A 19,012-nucleotide genomic window follows, 5' to 3' on the forward strand; every position below is an offset into this window, starting at 1 on the left:
ACTAAAGAAAAATTCAAAACTTTGATATTTTACATATGTCCAGATGCAAATATTAATATAGAAAAACTATATTTGTAAGAAAGTTAACCATAAAAAGGGAAAGGCTACTACTTATCATTTGAGCAGGTATCTCAAAGTTGATTTGGGGTTCCATTTCACTCCTCGTCATCTGTTTAATTCAACTATCAGAATCCCATGAAATTGCTTACTTCCATGCATTGAAATGGTGGTTTTAGAAGTAAAAGTGCAGGCATCTTTGTTAATAAACTTTTGTAAATGTAATAAATTTTGTGTGAACTGAATTCTGTTTCATCATAATGAGTTTACATCAATTTTGTTTGTGTTTGGAACTTATTTTGCATCCTTATCACTAAACATTATTCAGCATCATGATTTTGTCATATTTATATTTTGTGTAATTCTTTTATCAATGAAAAAATACAGTTCTCACCTTGAAAGGTGTTTTGTGACTTTTTTGGCAGAAGTGAGGAAACACTTGTAACCTAAGATGGAGCAACGAATCAAAGAAGTTGTTTTACTCAATTTTACCTTAGCAAACCGGGGATTTGATTTTGGGTTACTTACCGGAGTGGCGATGACTCAGGGGCAGCTGCATTACCAAAAAGCCAACCCAGGTATAGGTGGTGTCTTAGGAAAGCCACAGTCGTGGGCCACTCTGCATTACTTACAGGCATGTCAGCCAGTCAGACAGAATCTCTTCTCTAAAGAATTTGTTTCTGCTTGTGTAAACTTGAGGAAGGCCCTTGGGATTCCTGTTAGTTTCAGGAACTTCTTGCGACTTTTGAGTTTTGTTTACTTTCTGAGCCTTAAGAAACCTTCCTCTATTTTCAAAGAGGGAACTTTTCAATACAGAGGAAATAACTACAAGAAGACTCCACCTCATCTCCTGGTGCTTACATTCTTAATGTACCCTCATCTCCAAAGGACTATGAACCTTGAAGGGGGTGATATGGCTGTTTGGTAGTTTTCTCCATCTGTGACTTAGTTTTGTTCCACCATGCCATAGTCATAGTCATATTGTTTCAGAAGCTTGGGCATTTATGAATTTGCTTTTGTTTCTTGTCAAAAAAGAAGTCTCCTTCCACGAACAATTGAAGCTAATAGTAACAGTGGTCCATAAGTATACACACACACACAAACACACACACACACATACACACACACACACACACTTAGAATGTAATTTCATACTCACAATATATTACTTAAGAAAATAATAGCAGTAGCTTCTCCACTGAAACCTCTGACCTCCTATGTCTGACTTATAGTACATTTGAGGGTTGTGCTGTGAGGTGACTTCTGATTCAACCATAAAACAGCTCACCCATAACAGTTGTGCCATTATTGCACCCATGAGCACAGCTTGCCTGGCATTTTGGTAATGTGGCACATGGGCTCCATTCTGTTGGTGACAATTCTTCTCCCAAAGTCGATGCGGTACCTTCAGCATTACAAAAGGTAACTAACAGAGAGGGAGCTACCAGTTTAGTCCTAATTTCATTTTTCAATGTCTGACAGTCAAAGGCATTGATGTTTTCAGCAATGAATATTTACTAACTATTTCTAGCATCCACCAACACCATTAGTGATAGGATTACAGTCTATGACGTTTCAAGGACCTTCCCAGGTCCAAAGTCCTAAAGAAGCAGCTTATTTTTCTTATTGGAATTTTTACCCCCAAACCTTAAGACTTCTGTGAGTGTATTTTTTTCAGTCACCTGTAGTGATTTTGTTTAGTTTCTTACGTGATATCAGTAGACTTCTTACAGATGCTTTTACTAATCGGCGAGATGCTCAAGAGTTTAGCAATATGCAATAAACCCCCTTTACAGGGAGTGGACAGGATTTCTGAAGGCCCACCATTATCTATTTTAAGTGAGTGCCAGTTAGTGTTGAGCATCCAGTGAGATATGAAAAAGGAAATGATAGCAAAGTGCATTACAGTACACACAGATTTGGGGAGACAGCTGCACGGGTCAAAGACACCACCTGATCAACTGTCCTCTTCCTGGGGTACCTGGTTGACAGAAATTCTGTGTATTGCATTTTCTAGGTGCTCTTGGCTGGGCTAGCTTGTGATGTTCAGGCCCAAGGGAAGTATTCTGACCTGCTATGCCTGCTTCTAGAGGTAGACCCTCAGACCTGACAGACTAAAGCTAAAACTGTGGCCCTTAAATCCCATTGGCTGCTGAAAGGGCCCTAGGCTGGGCAAACAATCTGTGACTATTGTTTTTCTTATGCTACATGCTCCGAGGATGTCTGTGCACTGCAGGACAGGCTTAGTATTTCTCCTGTGAACAGTTGTCAGGATTTAAATTCTTCCAGAATCTCACTACACAGCACTAGGCTATCTGTCAGCTTCTCCCCTAGGCAGACCATTTGACATTCAATAATAAAAAAATAATTAATTCTTTAATTTTAGCTTTGTTGTGGACAAAACCAGGGTATAAAATAAGGACTACTAATGTATGAAGTAGAATTTTTACAAGAGCAATAGAGTACATCAGACTTTAAATGAGAGAAAATGTTTAGTTGGAAAGACAATCCCCATGCATGAGAGCAAACTTAGATGAAACTCCCATGAGAAGAGGATATTTGGATTATGGTGAACATGGTTGGGTTATGTGAGACCTGGTATATGGTCTGATGGAAAGGCTGATTAGACTTTGGTCAAAGTTGGGAAAGTATGAGGATTATGATAACATGGACTTTCACAAGCCACATAAAAGGGTGTGGTTTGAGGGTGTGGTTTGGGTCACTTTGAATTGGGCAGTGTATGGGGATTTAAAGAGCTGAGGAGAACAGATATGAAAGCAGTCAGTTAATTATAATATGCTTAGGGTCCCCAGAGGTCTCCAAGGCCATATTTGAGTAAACAATCATGTTTCCACATCGATTAGAGAGGCCAGACAATGTCCCAGGGGCAATCATAGTACAGTCTTCCCTAAGGTCACACTGGATGATATACCAGCTCCTGCCTAGGATGAATTGATTATGGTGATGAGCAAGAGAACAGTACAGGCTTTCCTCTGCCCCTTCGTAATGGGCCTCAGCAGGTGAGCCTGCTACAGGTTGTGGCCTCAAATAAGCATGATTTCTCCAGGAACATAGCTGAGATTCAGCTGCCAGTACCACAGATGCAGTTGGGACCAAAGAGAAACACATCTTTCTCACACACTTCTATATGACACCAGTGTAGCCTGGTTTTCATATGATCCAGAAGCCAGCAGGACTGAGAGAATTCAACACAATTGTTTTCTTTCCATGGCTGTGGTGAGTGCTGACTGGGTAAGATACTCTGCATTCATGGTCCCTTCTGAAAGTCAATTTCATTGATGCCTAAGATCTAAGATGCAAAGCCAACTGTAAACACCAGAAGCAGATGACAGAGACTGAGTCATGATCTGAGATGATCAACGTAAATGAAGAACTGTTTATTAGAGTGGCAGAGGATGGGAGAGCATTCTTACTTGGAGGTAGGGTTCTGTGTTGGGAGTCAGAGTCATTTGTTTAGACTTTGAATTGTGATTAAGGTGACTAGACTCATCTTCTCTCTTTATACTACAAAATGGTATGTTATTACATATTTCATAAAGGAGTCTTGAATATTACTCTAAATGCTATGGGATAGAGTGAATGTGGTATGATTTCTCTTCAGTGTGTGATGCTGTAGGCAAGAGAGAATGATGGTGTGTGTAAGAATTGCAGACTGATGAGGCCAAGGATGAGTTAGTGCCTGCTCAGCTCTGATTGAGAGTTAGTTATCCAGAGACAGAGCGTTGCATACTCAGGTGTAGCAAGAGAAAGAAAACTGAGTGTCAAGGATGGATGTGTCAGTAATGAAGGTGCTTAGTCGAACCTTAGATTTGTCGAACCTTTTCTTGTCTTCAGATGTGGGGTTTGGGAGTTTTTGTTGTTGTTTTTGTTATGTTGTCTGTTTGTTTTTGTTGTTTGGTTGGTTTTTGCTCAAAGGTAGTCCAATACAGTCAGACAAGATCATTAACTCTGTGTATTGGTTGAAGGAGGTATAATTTATCATTTCTGATATCAAAGACTCTAGTATTGAGAGTGGAGGTCAGTGGTAAATGCTTTGCTGAGCATGTGGGGGCTTTGGGGTTGATTCCAAGCACTGCAAACTAGTTTAGTATTTACAGAAGCCAGTGAACAGACACACATCCACATGTCCATCTACAGGCTGGGAGATGAACTCAGGCTCCTGGTAATCTCAGACGAGGGCACTTGTAATACCAAACATTCAAATGTCCTTTCTTTATGGTTCTTAAAGAGACTAACAGTAATACTTGCATTTTAAAAGATAATTTAAGAGTAAAAGAAAATGTGCACTTTAAGACTGCTATTCTTTGTATTTTTCAAGTTTTCTGGATATTTAGCCACTGTTTGACCTTTATCACATTTCAGGCCGTGGTCTTCATTCTGCCCCGTGGAAAAGAACAAAAAAAGTTTACAATCTTTACTCTTTGAAAATTTTCTAACTTGTATAAAAGCCGGCACACACCCATTAGTAAGCATCCTGTTTTGTTTGTTTGTTTGTTTGTTTGTTTTCACTGAACATTCAAATGTTCCATGAAAGCACTCATTGCTCATCCAGGATGTCTTTAGATGACTGGTTAGTATAGTCCTTGGAGTGGCACAGAAGCATTGGATAGAATACTTTTTTTAAAAAAGGAAATATTGAAGGATCCCCTGCTAATCTTAGATGGCTACTCAGGGCCTGCCAGGAGCAGGTTATATCAGCCTGACATTGTGTTCTCCCTTTGCTGCAGTGAGATTTGGGTCATTTTGCAGCTCCTATCTCTATTGGAGAATTGTGGGGTCCAGTAATGTTTACTTAGCACAGTTGTCTTCTTCAGGTCCTGGAGGACGGTCCTTTGGAAGGAGCCTGGAGATTATTGTATGATCCTGTCATGAGAGCTGTCTCCCCCTCCTCAGCCGTGTGGACTAGAGCTATTTATATAAAGCCTAGTGCAGCACATTTGCCCACTCAGTTTTGTCTAGAGTTGGATCTACTCTGAGGCTCACACTCCTGGCTTGTGAGATGTAGCTTTTACTGTGTGGAATTTACCAGAATCCCAAAGATGAACACAGATGGAGTAGTGGGCAGCCATTCCAGAAAAGAGACAGACTCAAGAGAATTGTTTATGCTGAGGTCTTCTTTCTGTGCTAGGTACAAGTGGATGCGAGCAATTTCAGTCAGGATCCCAGGGGAGGGTGGAGTAACACTATGAGGTATTAGTAACATGTCCTCCATGCAGTGGATGGTGCTGAAGCTGTGGGAGTTTGTGAAATGCAGGAAGGGAGAGATCACCTGTGAAGAGCACAGGGTGTCCTTGACATCATTTTTTTTCTTTTTTCTTTTTTCCATTTTTTATTAGGTATTTAGCTCATTTACATTTCCAATGCTATACCAAAAGTCCCCCATACCCACCCACCCCCACTCCCCTACCCACCCACTTCCCCTTTTTGGTCCTGGCGTTCCCCTGTACTGGGGCATATAAAGTTTGCGTGTCCAATGGGCCTCTCTTTCCAGTGATGGCCGACTAGGCCATCTTTTGATACATCTTGACATCATTCTTATGAGAGATTTAAGAGGACACTTCAGCTGATCTCAGACTTACACATCTGAAGATCATCCATTCTCAGCAGGGTCCTGGGACCTAAGAAGTACAGGGAAACATCCAACAATAATAAAAAAATCTAACTGGGTGTCCAACACTTCAAAACAGACCTACAAGTGGCAGTATACAGACCAAGCATTATATTTAGGAATATATTCTACATAAATGTATATTTGCATGCAACAACAATTAATGAAGAAAAACGAAGCCATGAGTTTTAAAGAGAGCAAGGATGAGTACCTGGGAAGGTTTGGAGGGAGAAAAGGGAAGAGGAGACTGAAGTGATTATATTATAATTTCAAAAATACAAGAAATAAATAAAGACTCCCAACTGGGCATGTAGGCATCAAGGTTTTGATTGGACAGAGAGAGGGAAAGCAACATGATGTAGGAGTGGTGAGAAATCATCTCCTGGAGTGTATGGTGCTTCTTGCCCCCCATGTTCCGGTTCTCTTTCCTAAGGAAGAGGGCTACAGTGCTTTTCTGTGAGCCTCTGAATGCTGGTGCAGGAGAATGTCTGCAGAGTTGGGGACCTTTCTGCTGCTTACATGTGACAGCTCTTCTGCATCCTAAAGTGATCATTGCAAACACGCTAGACACAGCAGCACTCTCTGGAAGCTCTAGAATGGTGGTGCAGGCACATAATTAAATCAGAAATTGGGTTGGATGGGACAGTCTGTGTGAAGGTGCAGTGCCTTAGGTGGTCTTACAGTAAAGTGCCATCTCAGCTGAGAACAGCAAGCCTGTCTCTAAAGTGTTTCTCAGCACAGTTGACATTCAGCTCACATCCTTCTTGTGTGTGTCATGGAGGTGATAAAGTCTCTTGTGTGGTGCAGGCTATACTGTGACACTCTACCCATACAAACCAGGTGTCACCTGCGTCAACCCCATCTGCTCCATCACCATGTTCCACTGAGAAAAAGTTCTCTCCTGATGGAGAACTGTGATCTCCTCTGGGCGGCATGTAAAGTGTGCTGAACAATGCTGGTGCACACTTGGGTGATGTGAACAAGTACATGAGATCAGAGGTGACTTTGAACAGGGTTATGATTGTGCAAGTTAACACACAGTGCCCTGCATTGATTCGCCCCCCCACCCCTTTCTCTACTCCTCTCGCTCTTCCTCTCGATATTATGGCAGAGATAGTCTCTTCTGTTAGGCTTTGAGACACTTTAAAACCCTGTGCATCTTTCCCTTTGTACCCTGTGCCCTGCAGCCTCTCCCTGTCACCTCCGCTGCATTTGCAGCAGTCATAGTTTATTCTCTTACATTATCATATTATTCCTTCATGTTGTGTATACCAGTGAGGGTATACAAGTTTTCTTTTAATTCTGGCTGCTTATTCCTCTTACACAGTGTCCCTCAGTTGGCTCCATGATGTTTTTCAAGGGCTTTGTCATCATTGCGCTGAGCTTTGTGAAGGGTGTTCGACAGTGGTAGCTTTATCTTTGCTGTGTAAATGCATCTTTCCCAGCCCTGCTTGCATGAGAGACTCTCCTATGTTCTTTGTGTCCTCCTGCCACCCTTGGAGCAGCAGTTGGCTGTGTGTTCAGATTTGTGCCTGGCTCTCTCTTCCCTCCCAGTGCTCTCTGTGTTCTTTACTGGTTTTAAAGTTACTGTTTCTCTGTAATGTACTTGGAAGTGTGACACATCTGACTTTGTTTTTCTCTCTTAGAGTTAATTTGGCTGTTTGGGTTTGCCATCTACATTCTTGTGACCTTGTTAAAAGTTTTGCAACCTCACTATCTTCCATTATTACCATTTTTCAACTGTGATTGAGACAGATAAAATGATCCAAGAGTAGAGTGCTGTTAAGGTTAACAGTAAGCCTCAATTGTGAACACAAACTAAAAATATTTGCTCCTTGTTAATTTGTATTTTTTGAGATTTTCATCAGTGAGTGATGCACCTATAGCATTTCCATCTCTCCTTCATGCCAGCGTCTTCCACCCATGCTCCCTCTGCAGTTCATGATCTCTTATCCTTTCATTACTGTTTTACACACACACACACACACACACACACACACACACACACACACACACACTCTGCTGGGTTTGTTTAGTGTTCCTTGTATAAATGTGGTAAACAGACTTTTTATGTTTGTTTTTATTTTAAATAGGGAAGATGTTGGATGCTGGGGAAATTAAAATCCCCAATAGACAGCTGTTAGACCTTCTCTGGTCCCTAGCTTTCTTGAGCAGAGGACATCCTCTTGGTGGCTGCTGTCAGAATTCCCTCCTGGCCACTGGTGGTAAAGCCCAGAGCACTAAGCTTCCAGTCACAGGATCTGTAGTCATGAGTTGTATTTTCCTCTCTTATTTTTTCGCACCTCATATTTCCTGATTATGATTTTCTTCTTCTACTCCTCCCAGCTCCTTCCCACCCTCACCCCACCCACCCGCATTTTCTTTCTTATTAGAAAACAAAGTCTTCTCAAGGACAATAATTGAATATAATACATAATAAGATGAAGCAAAAACTAACACATGAAAATAGGGTAGAAAAAAACAAACAGAAGGAAAAGAGCCCCCCAAAAGCACATGAAATCGATACAAACACAGAGGCCCGCTCATTTACACACTCGGGAATCCCTTAAAAACACTAACCTGGAAGCCATAATATCTATCTGTCTATCTATCTATCTATCTATCTATCTATCTATCTATCTATCTATCTATCTATCTGCAAAGGACCTGTCTGGTAAAAAGCTAGAAAAAAATATGTGTTCATCCAATAAGATTAAAATAAAAAATAAGATTTAAAAATGCCCTGACAAGACACTGTGAGGCAGGGAACCTTCTAATATGCTGTTGAGTTCATTTCCTGTCCGCCATCTACTGCTTAATAGTTTGTTTCCCTAGTGAGACTCCCTAGGTGAAAACTAAATTCTCATTTGCAGGTGGCTTCAGGGGTGCTCCCCAATCCTAAATCTATAAGGCTGGCTTCCAAAACCTAAAGTCTCTAGTGTTTTTAGGGCTTGGGGGTTATAAGCTTCTGGGTCTGCCAGTTTAAATCCTGGCTCCTCATGAGTGTTGCCAGTCCTGGGTAGAGCATGTAGCTAGCTACCACCAAGTATTAAAAATTAAGCTTCATGCCTCCTGCTTTAAAATTATCCCAATGATTTTCATTCATTAAAATGATCATCACTGATATAAAGCTCTGAGTTTTACCATATTGGATCATTGTTCATTTGTTTATCATATTGAAATTATAGCACTAAGCTTTGCTGGTTGAAAATGTATTAGACAGGGCCTGAAGAGATGACTCAGTGGTTAGGAGCGCTTGTAGTTTTTCCAGAGGACCTGGGTTCAGATTGCCAGCTTCTGGGTGGGAATCGCCTATAATACTGTTCCTAAGAAATTCAGTGTCATCTTCTGGACCCTGTGAGCACCAGGCACATACAGGGTGCCATACATAGACGCAGACAAAGCACCCATTCACACAAAATTAAAAAAGGAAAATGTGTTTTTCATTTCTACGTGCCATGATATAAAATCATTGTTTAGAAGGATCGAGTAGGAGTGAATAAAAACCCAGTGCTAATAGACGAGGAACAGTGCAGATTGCTGAGACATCCATATACATCAGACACGGTGCCAGGGTTACAAATGCACACACACATTCATTTATACAACCGTTCATCCATCCATCCATCCATCCATCCATCCATCCATCCATCCATCCATTCGGTCAATCAGTAATTTTCTTTGATGGTTATTTTCCAGCTACTGCAGTGAGTGGTGGACATACAATCCTGAGTGAGTTATGCAGCCTCATTTGCATGAGTTAACACTGTTAGTGTTGAAGGCAGAACAGCATGACAGTGAGAATAAACAAATTTGATAATATACATGATATCTTATTTCATGTAGCCACAACTACAATTGCTTGGATCAAGTTATTACTACCATATTTTTTACAGGTAATAAGCCAAGACTCACAGAAGCATATATTTCAGAGCCGGAGGCACAGCTGGCCCCTGATAGAGTTGATCTGTGGGGACATGATACTGAGCTAAAGGCTTTGAGTTCAGCATTGACCACTGATGACATTATTCTGGTTTGTTAAACTTGACAGAAAAAGGAACTAGTTAAGTATTCAAAAACGTTTCATACTAATCATAGGCTAGACTTTGGAATCTCATCTTTGTTTTCTTTCTCTTTGGCATGCTTTCATATAATCTCATTCATATTTTATAAGAAGTATCCACCTTTGAGATTTTATGCCTATCATACTTCCATTGTTTACCAGTGTGTTAGCAGTTAATCTGCAGGCTTAGAGGAAACTAATTTTTTAAAAAATATTTATTATTATAAATAAGTACCCTGTTTCTGTCTTTAGACACACCAGAAGAGGATGTCAGATCTCATTATGGATGAGTTGTGAGCCACCATGTGGTTTCTGGGATTTGAACTCAGGACCTTTGGAAGAGCAGTCAGTGCTCTTACACGCTGAGCCATCTCTCCAGCGGAAACTCATTTTTATGAGATAAAAAGGTAAAAGCACATTTCAATAGCCATGGTTGAAGTTAATAGCCCTCATTAACGTAAATGAAGGCAGTGCTCATTTGTCACCCTCAGTACCAAAAAGACAGTAACAATGTTTAGTCATTATTATTTTTTGTGATAAACATTGATATTTATTTTTAAGTTTGGCCTGTCCTATACTACACAGGAACTCCTAGAGGGACAGACACGTGTAAGCATGGATGTCATCAAGTGAGCAGAAGGAGCTAGCAAGATATAGTTTAAAGAGGGTTTAGATAGAGAGGAGAAAACGCTCTTTCTGTGGAATTGAATGGCAGACATTTTTAGTTGAAGAACTAGGTCAAGCAGGAGCAGTGTTTTTACTCATCACACGGAACTCATTTCTTGCTTTTTTTACCCCCCAAAGAAATGAAACTTCTCAGTGTTCTGTGGCAGATGGCAGCAGCTGTGAGTGGGACTCCAGAATGGGTGTACAGACAATATCCATGGTGCAGAAGGAGGCCGAGGAGGACCCAGGGGTTAATATTCTGATCACCATCTGCCTGAGCCTGGATTCAGATCTGTAACAAGCTAACAAATAGATCAAATGAAGGAACAAAAGCAAGACTGGATAGCTGCCAGGCTAAAATCTTGGAACAAATAGCTGCTTTATAGTTCAAAGAACAGTGACATAATTCCTACCAGAGATGTTCAGTCTATAGAAGAGAAGATAGGAATAAAATACTGGATAAAACAAAATTGAATAATGAAATCAATTATTTAGGATTATGTGAAGAAGGCTATGAACAATGTCTTAATCCATTTCCTTCATCAGATGCATTAAATTGTCTTTGGCTATGGAAAGCTTCAACATCAGTTTGGGTAAAGGCTTCATTTTGGTGGGCTTCTCAGACTGGCCTGCACTAGAACTCATCTTTTTTATTTATATTTTGATTTTCTACTCCCTAACTCTCTTTGGGAACACTGCCATCATCGCTCTCTCCCGAATGGACCTTCAACTGCACACCCCCATGTACTACTTCCTCTGCCACCTCTCCTTCCTGGACCTCTGCTTCACCACCAGCACCGTGCCCCAGCTCCTCATCAACCTCCATGGACAAGACAGGACCATCAGCTATGGAGGGTGTGTGTCTCAGCTCTTCATAACTCTTGCTCTGGGATCCACAGAGAGTGTGCTCCTGGTGGTGATGGCTTTTGACCGCTATGCTGCTGTGTGTCGTCCACTGCACTACATGAACATCATGCACCCCGTTCTCTGCCAGGCATTGGCTATTGCTTCCTGGGTAGGAGGCTTCTTGAACTCTCTGATTCAAACAGGCCTCATGATGGCCATGCCACTCTGTGGACATCGACTGAATCACTTCTTCTGTGAGATGCCTGTCTTCCTCAAGTTGGCCTGCCAGGACACAGGAGGAACAGAGGCCAAGATGTTTGTGGCCAGAGCAGTGATTGTTGCAGTGCCTGCCATGCTCATTCTAGGCTCCTATGCACAGATTGCTAGGGCGGTGCTGAAGGTCAAGTCAGTGGCTGCACGCAGAAAGGCTGCTGGGACTTGTGGCTCCCACCTCCTGGTGGTTTCTCTGTTCTATGGCTCAGCCACCTACACATACTTACAACCCAAAGACAGCTATTCTGAGAGCAAGGGGAAGTTTGTGGCCCTTTTTTATACTATCATCACCCCCATGTTCAACCCTCTGATCTATACCCTGAGAAACAAAGATATGAAGGGGGCTCTGTGGAAGGTACTAGGAAGAGCTGCAGCCACAGGGTAGGAGGGAAATGCTGATCAGTAAAAACATTTCATATTCTGAGTAGTTCCATGAGTGGGAAAAACAAGTACAATTAGTTATGTACATGCATGTAACTGTCCACAAAAATAGAAGACCAAACAGCAAACCAAAACAAAACAAACAACAAAACCAGACCTAGGATGGCAAAATGCTCAGAGGATTAAGGCACTTGTGGCCAACCCTGAGGATCTGAGTTTGATGCCTGCATTCCACATCGTAGAAGGACACAATTAAGTCCTCCACACAGAAGTGTGTGTGTGTGTGTGTGTGTGTGTGTGTGTAAAGCAAATAAATCACAAAACTTGAAACCAAACCAAACATTCCCCAGCAGCCATAGGGTTTTAATGCCTTCCTTGTTTGGGAGCTGGAGTGAGGATCTTCTCCCTGGGCTACCGTCTGTCGTTGCTGCTCAGCAAGGATAAATGCAGACGTAGATATAACTTTGCACAGAAGGAGCCTGGGAGAGGTGGATTGTGAGCACCTGTGAAAATGGGCTGGGTTCTTGGCAAGTCTGAGTGTCAGAGGAATTTAAATTATGAATGGCAGCACTCAAAGTCAGATCCCCATGTTGTGTCCTACAGTGGACGCTGTGACCCAAGGCAGAGGGCTTGAGTTCACTCTGATTATCTCTCCTTTTTGTGTTTTCACTTTTAATTTAATATTCATACATTCAGATACTATACTTTGATCAAATACAACCCCCATTCCTTCTTCCTATCTCTCTCCTGTTGCTCAACATAACGTTGCAGCCACACCTTTATGCACTTTTAAAGAGCTTAAATCCCCTGGGTGTATGTAGGGTTACCTGCATGTGCTTGGGTGTGGAGCCTCAGCTCCATGTAGGATATCACCCCACTTTCCTAATGTATCCTCACCTTGTCTAACATCAGTCATAACTTAAGCCCTGTTTTCTAGGCCTCTTACTTTAGTGCTTTCATTTGTGTGAAAGAAAGAAGCAGATCGTGAGCAGAGCTGCCCTGTGTACCATGTGAATTTGAATCATCGGTTAATTTTCCATCTTAGAGAAGAAGGCAGAAACATTTCTGCTGCAGTCAAGCAACAAATCTCTCCCAGCAGAACTATTAGCATCTGCCTTAAAAACTGGCCAGATTCCTTCCCTGTCAGTGAGGCGAATGGGGAAAATGAGTTTACACCATTCCAAGAACTCAACAACTAATATACTGGCAGATGCAAGATTAGTAGACTAAAGAAAAATTCAAAACTTTGATATTTTACATATGTCCAGATGCAAATATTAATATAGAAAAACTATATTTGTAAGAAAGTTAACCATAAAAAGGGAAAGGCTACTACTTATCATTTGAGCAGGTATCTCAAAGTTGATTTGGGGTTCCATTTCACTCCTCGTCATCTGTTTAATTCAACTATCAGAATCCCGTGAAATTGCTTACTTCCATGCATTGAAATGGCGGTTTTATAAGGAAAAATGCAGGCATCTTTGTTAATAAACTTTTGTAAATGTAATAAATTTTGTGTGAACTGAATCCTGTTTCATCATAACTTATCATTATCATTACACAGCATCATAATTTTTGATTTATTTATATTTTGTATAATTTGTTTATCAATGAAAAAATACAGTTCTTACCCTGAAAATTCTTCTTGTTTCCTTCCCTGGGAAGATAAGAGAAAACACTTATAACCTAAGAGCAACAAATCAAAGAAGTCATTTTACCCAACTCTACCTTAGCAAATCAGGGACTTGATTTTGAGTCACAGGGGTGGGGATGACTCAAAGGCAGCTGCGTCACCAGAGTATAGGTGGTGTCTCAGGAAAACCACAGTTTTGGGCCACTCTGCATTACTGGCCGGTATCTCAACCAGCCAGCCAGAGTCTCTTCTCTGAAGTAGTTGTTTCTGCTAGTGTAAATTTCGGGAAGGCCTTTGGGATTCTTGTAAGTTTCAGAAACTTCTTGAGACTTGTGAGTTTTGTTTACTTTCTGAGTCTTAAGGAACTTTCCTCTATGGTCAAAGAGGGAATTTTCAATATAGGAGAAACAGCTTGAAGAAGACCTTACCTCTCTTTCGGTGCTTACATTCTTACTGTTCCCTCATCTCCAAAGGACTATGAACCTTGAAGGAGGTGATATGGCTGTTTTCTCCATTTGTGACTTCCTATTGTTCCACCATGCCACAGTCATAGTCATGTCTTTTCAGAAGCTTGGACATTTATGAATTTGCTTTGTATTTTTTGTCCAAAGAGAATTCTCCCTCCCTGAGCAGTTGAAGCTAATAGTAGTTCGTCAATAAGTACACACACACACACACACACACACACACACACACACAAACACACACACACACAAACACAGACACACACAAACACACACATATACACAAACACACACACAAACACACACAGACACACAAACACACACATATACACAAACACACACACAAACACACACACATATACACAAACACACACACACCACATACATTGTTAGAAGGTAATTTGATACTCACATCATATTATTTAAGAAAATGATAGCAGCATCTTTTCTCTCTTTTTTCTATCCAAGCTTATTTAATGAGTTTATGTAAATCTTTTCTTTGGCAGATGTGTGTCTATCCATTCTTTTTGTTTTTCCTTTTTTAAAATTGGATATTTTCTTTATTTACATTTCAAATGTTATCCCCTTTCACACTTTCCCCTCTGAAAATACCCTGTCTTCTCCCCCCTTCCCCTGTTCCCCAACACACCCACTCCTGCTTCATAGCAGAGACATTCCCCTATACTGGGGCATAGAACCTTCACAGGACCAAGGGCCTTTAATTGATGACCGACTAGGCCATCCTCTGCTACATATGCAACTAGAGCCACGAGTCCCACCACATATTTTCTTTGATTGGTTGTTTAGTCCCAGGGAGCTCTGGGGTTACTGGTTAGTTCATATTGTTGTTCTTCTTAAGGGGCTGTAAAACGCTTCAGTTTCTTAAGTACTTCTCTAGCTACTTCATTGGGGATTCTGGGCTCTGTCTAATGGATGAATGTGAGCATCCACTTCTGTATTAGTCAGGCACCGGCAGAGCCTCTCAGGAGACAGCTATATCAGGCTCCTGTCAACTAGCTCTTGTTGGCATCTGCAATAGTATCTGGGTTTGGTGGTTGTTTATGGGATGGATCCCCAGGTGGGGTAGTTTCTGCATGGCCATTGCTTCAGTCTCTGCTCTGAACTTTGTCTCTGTAACTCCTTCCAACGGTATTTTGTTCCCCATTCTAAGAAGGATGGAAGTATCCTTATTTTGGTCTTCCATCTTGAGTTTCATCTGTTTTGCAAATTCTATCTTGGGAATTCTGAGGTTCTGGGCTAATATCCACTTATCAGTGAATGCATATCATGTGTGTTCTTTTGTGATTGGGTTATCTCACTCAGGATGATATCCTCCAGATCCATCCATTTGCCTAAGAATTTCATAAATTCATTGTTTTTAATAGCTGCTTAGTAATTCATCGTGTAAATGTATCATATTTTCTGTATCATTCCTCTGCTGAGGGACACCTGGGTTCTTTACAGCTTCTTGTTATTACAAATAAGACTGCTACGAACATAGTAGAGAATGTGTCCTTATTACAAGTTGAGCATCTTCTGGGTATATGCCCAGGAGTGGTATTGCTGGATCTTTTGGTAGTACTATGTCCAATTTTCTAAGGAATTGACAAACTGATTTCCAGAGAGGTTGTACCCACTTTCAATCCCACCAGCAATGGAGGAGTGTTTCTCTTTCTCCAAATCCTCACCAGCATCTGCTGTCGCCTGAGTTTTGATCTTAGCCATTCTTACTGGTATGAGGTGGAATCTCAGGATTGTTTTGATTTGCATATCCCTGATGATTAAGGTTGTTGAACATTTTTTCAGGTGTTTCTCAGCCATTCAGCATTCCTCAGTAGAGAATTCTTTGTTTAGCTCTGTACTCCATTTTTTAATAGGGTTATTTGGTTTTCTGAAGTCCAACTTCTTGAGTTCTTTATATATATATTGGATTTTAGCCCCCTATCTGATTTAGGATAGGTAAAGATCTTTTCCCAATCTGTTGGTGGCCTTTTTGTCTTATTGACAATGTCCTTTGCCTTACAGAAGCTTTGCAATTTTATGAAGTCCCTTTTGTCCATTCTTAATCTTACAGCACAGACCATTGCTGTTCTGTTCAGGAATCTTTCCCCTGTGCCCATATCTTCAAGGCTCTTTTCCACTTTCTCCTCTATAAGTTTCAGTGTCTCTGGTTTTATGTGGAGTTCCTTGATCCACTTAGACTTTAGTTTTGTACAGGAGATAAGAATGGATCAATTTGCATTCTTCTACTTGATAACCGCCAGTCAAGCCAGCACCATTTGTTAAAAATGCTGTCTTTTTTCCACTGGATGGTTTTAGCTCCTTTGTCAAAGATCAAGTGACCATAGGTGTGTGGGTTCATTTCTGGGTCTTCAATTCTATTCCCTTGATCTACCTGTCTGTCACTATATCAGTACCATGCAGTTTTTTATAACAATTGCTATGTAGTACATCGTGAGGTCAGGCATGGTGATTCCCCCAGAGGTTATTTATTGTTGAGAATAGTTTTTGCTATCCTAGGTTTTTTGTTATTCCAGATGAATTTGCAAATTGCCCTTTCTAACTCAGTGAAGAATTGAGTTGGAACTTTGATGGGGATTGCATTGAATTTGTTGATTGCTTTTGGCAAGATAGTCATTTTTACTATATTAATCCTGCCAATCCATGAGCATGGGAGATATTTCCATCTTCTGAGATCTTCTTTGATTTCTTTCTTCAGAGACTTGAAGTTCTTATCATACAGATCTTTCACTTCCTTAGTTAGAGCCACACCAAAGTATTTTATATTATTTGCGACTATTGTGAAGGGTGTTGTTCTCCTAATTTCTTTCTCAGCCTGTTTATCCTTTGTGTAGAGAAAGGCCACTGATTTGTTTGAGTTAATTTTATATCCAGCTACTTTACTGAAGTTTTTTCTCAGGTGGAAATTTGTGACTCACTTATATATACAATCATATTATCTGCAAATAGTTATATTTTACTTATTTCTTTCCAATTTGTATCCCTTTCATCTCCTTTTGTTGTCTAACTGCTCTGGCTAGGACTTCAAGTCCTAATATATCAAATAGGAAGGGAGAGAGTGGGTAGCCTTGTCTAGTCCCTGATTTTAGTGGGATTGTTTCAAGTTTCTCTCCATTTAGTGTGATGTAGGCTACTGGCTGGCTGTATATTGCTTTTATTATGTTTAGGTATAGGCCTTGAATTCCTGATCTTTCCAAGACTTTTATCATGAATGGGTGTTGGATTTTGTCAAATGATTTCTCAGCATCTAACGAGATGATCATGTGGGTTTTGTCTTTTAGTTTGTTTATATAGTGGATATGTTGATGGATTTCTGTATATTGAACCATCCCTGCATCTCTGGGATGAAGCCTACTTGATCATGATCGATGATCTTTTTGATGTGTTCTTGGATTCAGTTTGCGAGTATTTTATTGAGTATTTTTGCATCAATATTCATTAGGGAAATTGATCTAAAGTTCTCTTTCTTTGTTGGGTCTTTGTGTGGTTAGGTATCAGAGTAATTGTGGTTTCACATAATGAATTGGGTAGAGTACCTTCTGTTTCTATTTTGTGGAATAGTTTGAGGAGTATTGGAATTAGGTCCTCTTTGAAGGTCTGATAGAACTCTGCACTAAACCCATCTTGTCCTATGCAGTTTTTGGTTGGGAGACTATTAATGACTGTTTCTATTTCTTTAGGGGATATGGGACTGTTTAGATCATTAATCTGATCCTGATTTAACTTTGATACCTGTTATCTGTCTAGAAAATTGTCCATTTCATCCAGGTTTTCCAGTTGTGTTGAGTATAGCCTTTTGTAGTAGGATCTGATGATCATTTGGATTTCCTCAGGTTCTATTGTTATGTCTCCCTTTTCATTTTTTATTTTGTTAATTAGGATACTGTCCCTGTGCCCTCTAGTTAGTCTGGCTAAAGTTTTATCTATCTTGTTGACTTTCTCAAAGAACCATCTCCTGGTTTGGTTGATTCTTGATTCTTTGTATAGGTCTTTTTTTCTACTTGGTTGATTTCAGCCATGAGTTTGATTATTTCCTGCCATCTAATCTTCTTGGGTGAATTTGCTACTTTTTGTTCTAGAGCTTTTAGTTGTGCTGTCAAGCCGCTCATGTATGCTCTCTCCAGATTATTTTTGGAGACAATTAGAACTATGAGTTTTCCTCTTAGAACTGCTTTAATTTTGTCCCATAAGTTTGGATATGTTGTGACTTCATTTTCATTAAATTCTAAAAAGTCTTTAATATCTTTCTTTATTTCTTCCTTGACCAAATTATCGTTGAGTAGGGTATTGTTCAGCTCCCATGTGAATGTTCGCTTTCTATTATTTATGTTGTTATTGAGGATCAGCCCTAGTCCGTGGTGATCTGATAGGTTGCATGGGATAATTTCAATATTTTTGTATCTGTTGAGGCCTGTTTTGTGACTGATTAAATGGTCAATTTTGGAGAAAGTACCATTGGGTGCTGAGAAAAAGGCATATCCTTTTGTTTTAGGATAAAATGTTCTATAGATATCAGTTAAAACCATTTGTTTCATAACTTCTGTTAGCTTCACTTTGTCTCTGTTTAGTTTCTGTTTCTAGGATCTGTCCATTGATGAGAGTAGGGTGTTGAAGTCTCCCACTATTATTGTGTGTGGTGCAATGTGTGTTTTTAGCTTTACTAAAGTTTCTTTAATGAATGTGGATGCCCTTGCATTTGGAGCAAAGATATTTAGAATTAAGAGTTAATCTTGGTAAATTATACCTTTGACATGTATGAAGTGTCCCTCCTTATCTTTTTTTTTTTTTTATAACATTAGGTTGAAAGTAAATTTTGTTCAATATTAGAATGCAGCAAAATGTTGTGTCTTGTTTAAGTATCCAGTCTGTTAGTCTATGTCTTTTTATTGGGGAATTGAGTCCATTGATATTAAGAAATATTAAGGAAAAATCATTGTTGCTTCCTGTTGTTTTTGTGTTAGAGTTGGAATTTTGTTCAT

The 19,012-nt window shown here is 40.2% G+C and overlaps 2 protein-coding genes across 3 annotated transcripts in view; both read left to right on the top strand.

The window, feature by feature from the left end:
* The window catches only part of Olfr1393 (olfactory receptor 1393), a 28,487-nt gene extending 18,467 nt beyond the window's left edge, over positions 1–10,020 (top strand). Inside the window, exon 6 of one of the 2 annotated variants that reach the window (XR_003949443.1) lies at positions 10,002–10,020. The gene's annotated coding sequence lies outside the window, so the exon portion shown is untranslated. Of the gene's footprint in view, positions 1–9,582; positions 9,740–10,001 lie in introns of those variants that run through there. The other variant, XR_003949444.1, reaches the window with a different exon arrangement.
* Positions 10,021–10,957: 937 nt separating this feature from the next.
* On the top strand, positions 10,958–11,983 carry Olfr1392 (olfactory receptor 1392). Its single transcript, NM_146470.2, has one exon. It carries the CDS (start codon positions 10,984–10,986, stop codon positions 11,917–11,919), a length of 936 nt encoding a protein of 311 aa, NP_666681.1. The 5' UTR covers positions 10,958–10,983; the 3' UTR covers positions 11,920–11,983.
* Positions 11,984–19,012: the final 7,029 nt, after the last annotated feature.

Source organism: Mus musculus, chromosome 11, assembly GCF_000001635.26.
Source record: "Mus musculus strain C57BL/6J chromosome 11, GRCm38.p6 C57BL/6J".
NCBI lineage: Eukaryota > Metazoa > Chordata > Mammalia > Rodentia > Muridae > Mus > Mus musculus.

What these genes read in the sequence shown, in the direction of transcription:
- Olfr1392 (NM_146470.2), top strand. Translation starts at nt 10,984, where the DNA reads ATGGAAAGCTTCAACATCAGTTTGGGTAAAGGCTTCATTTTGGTGGGC.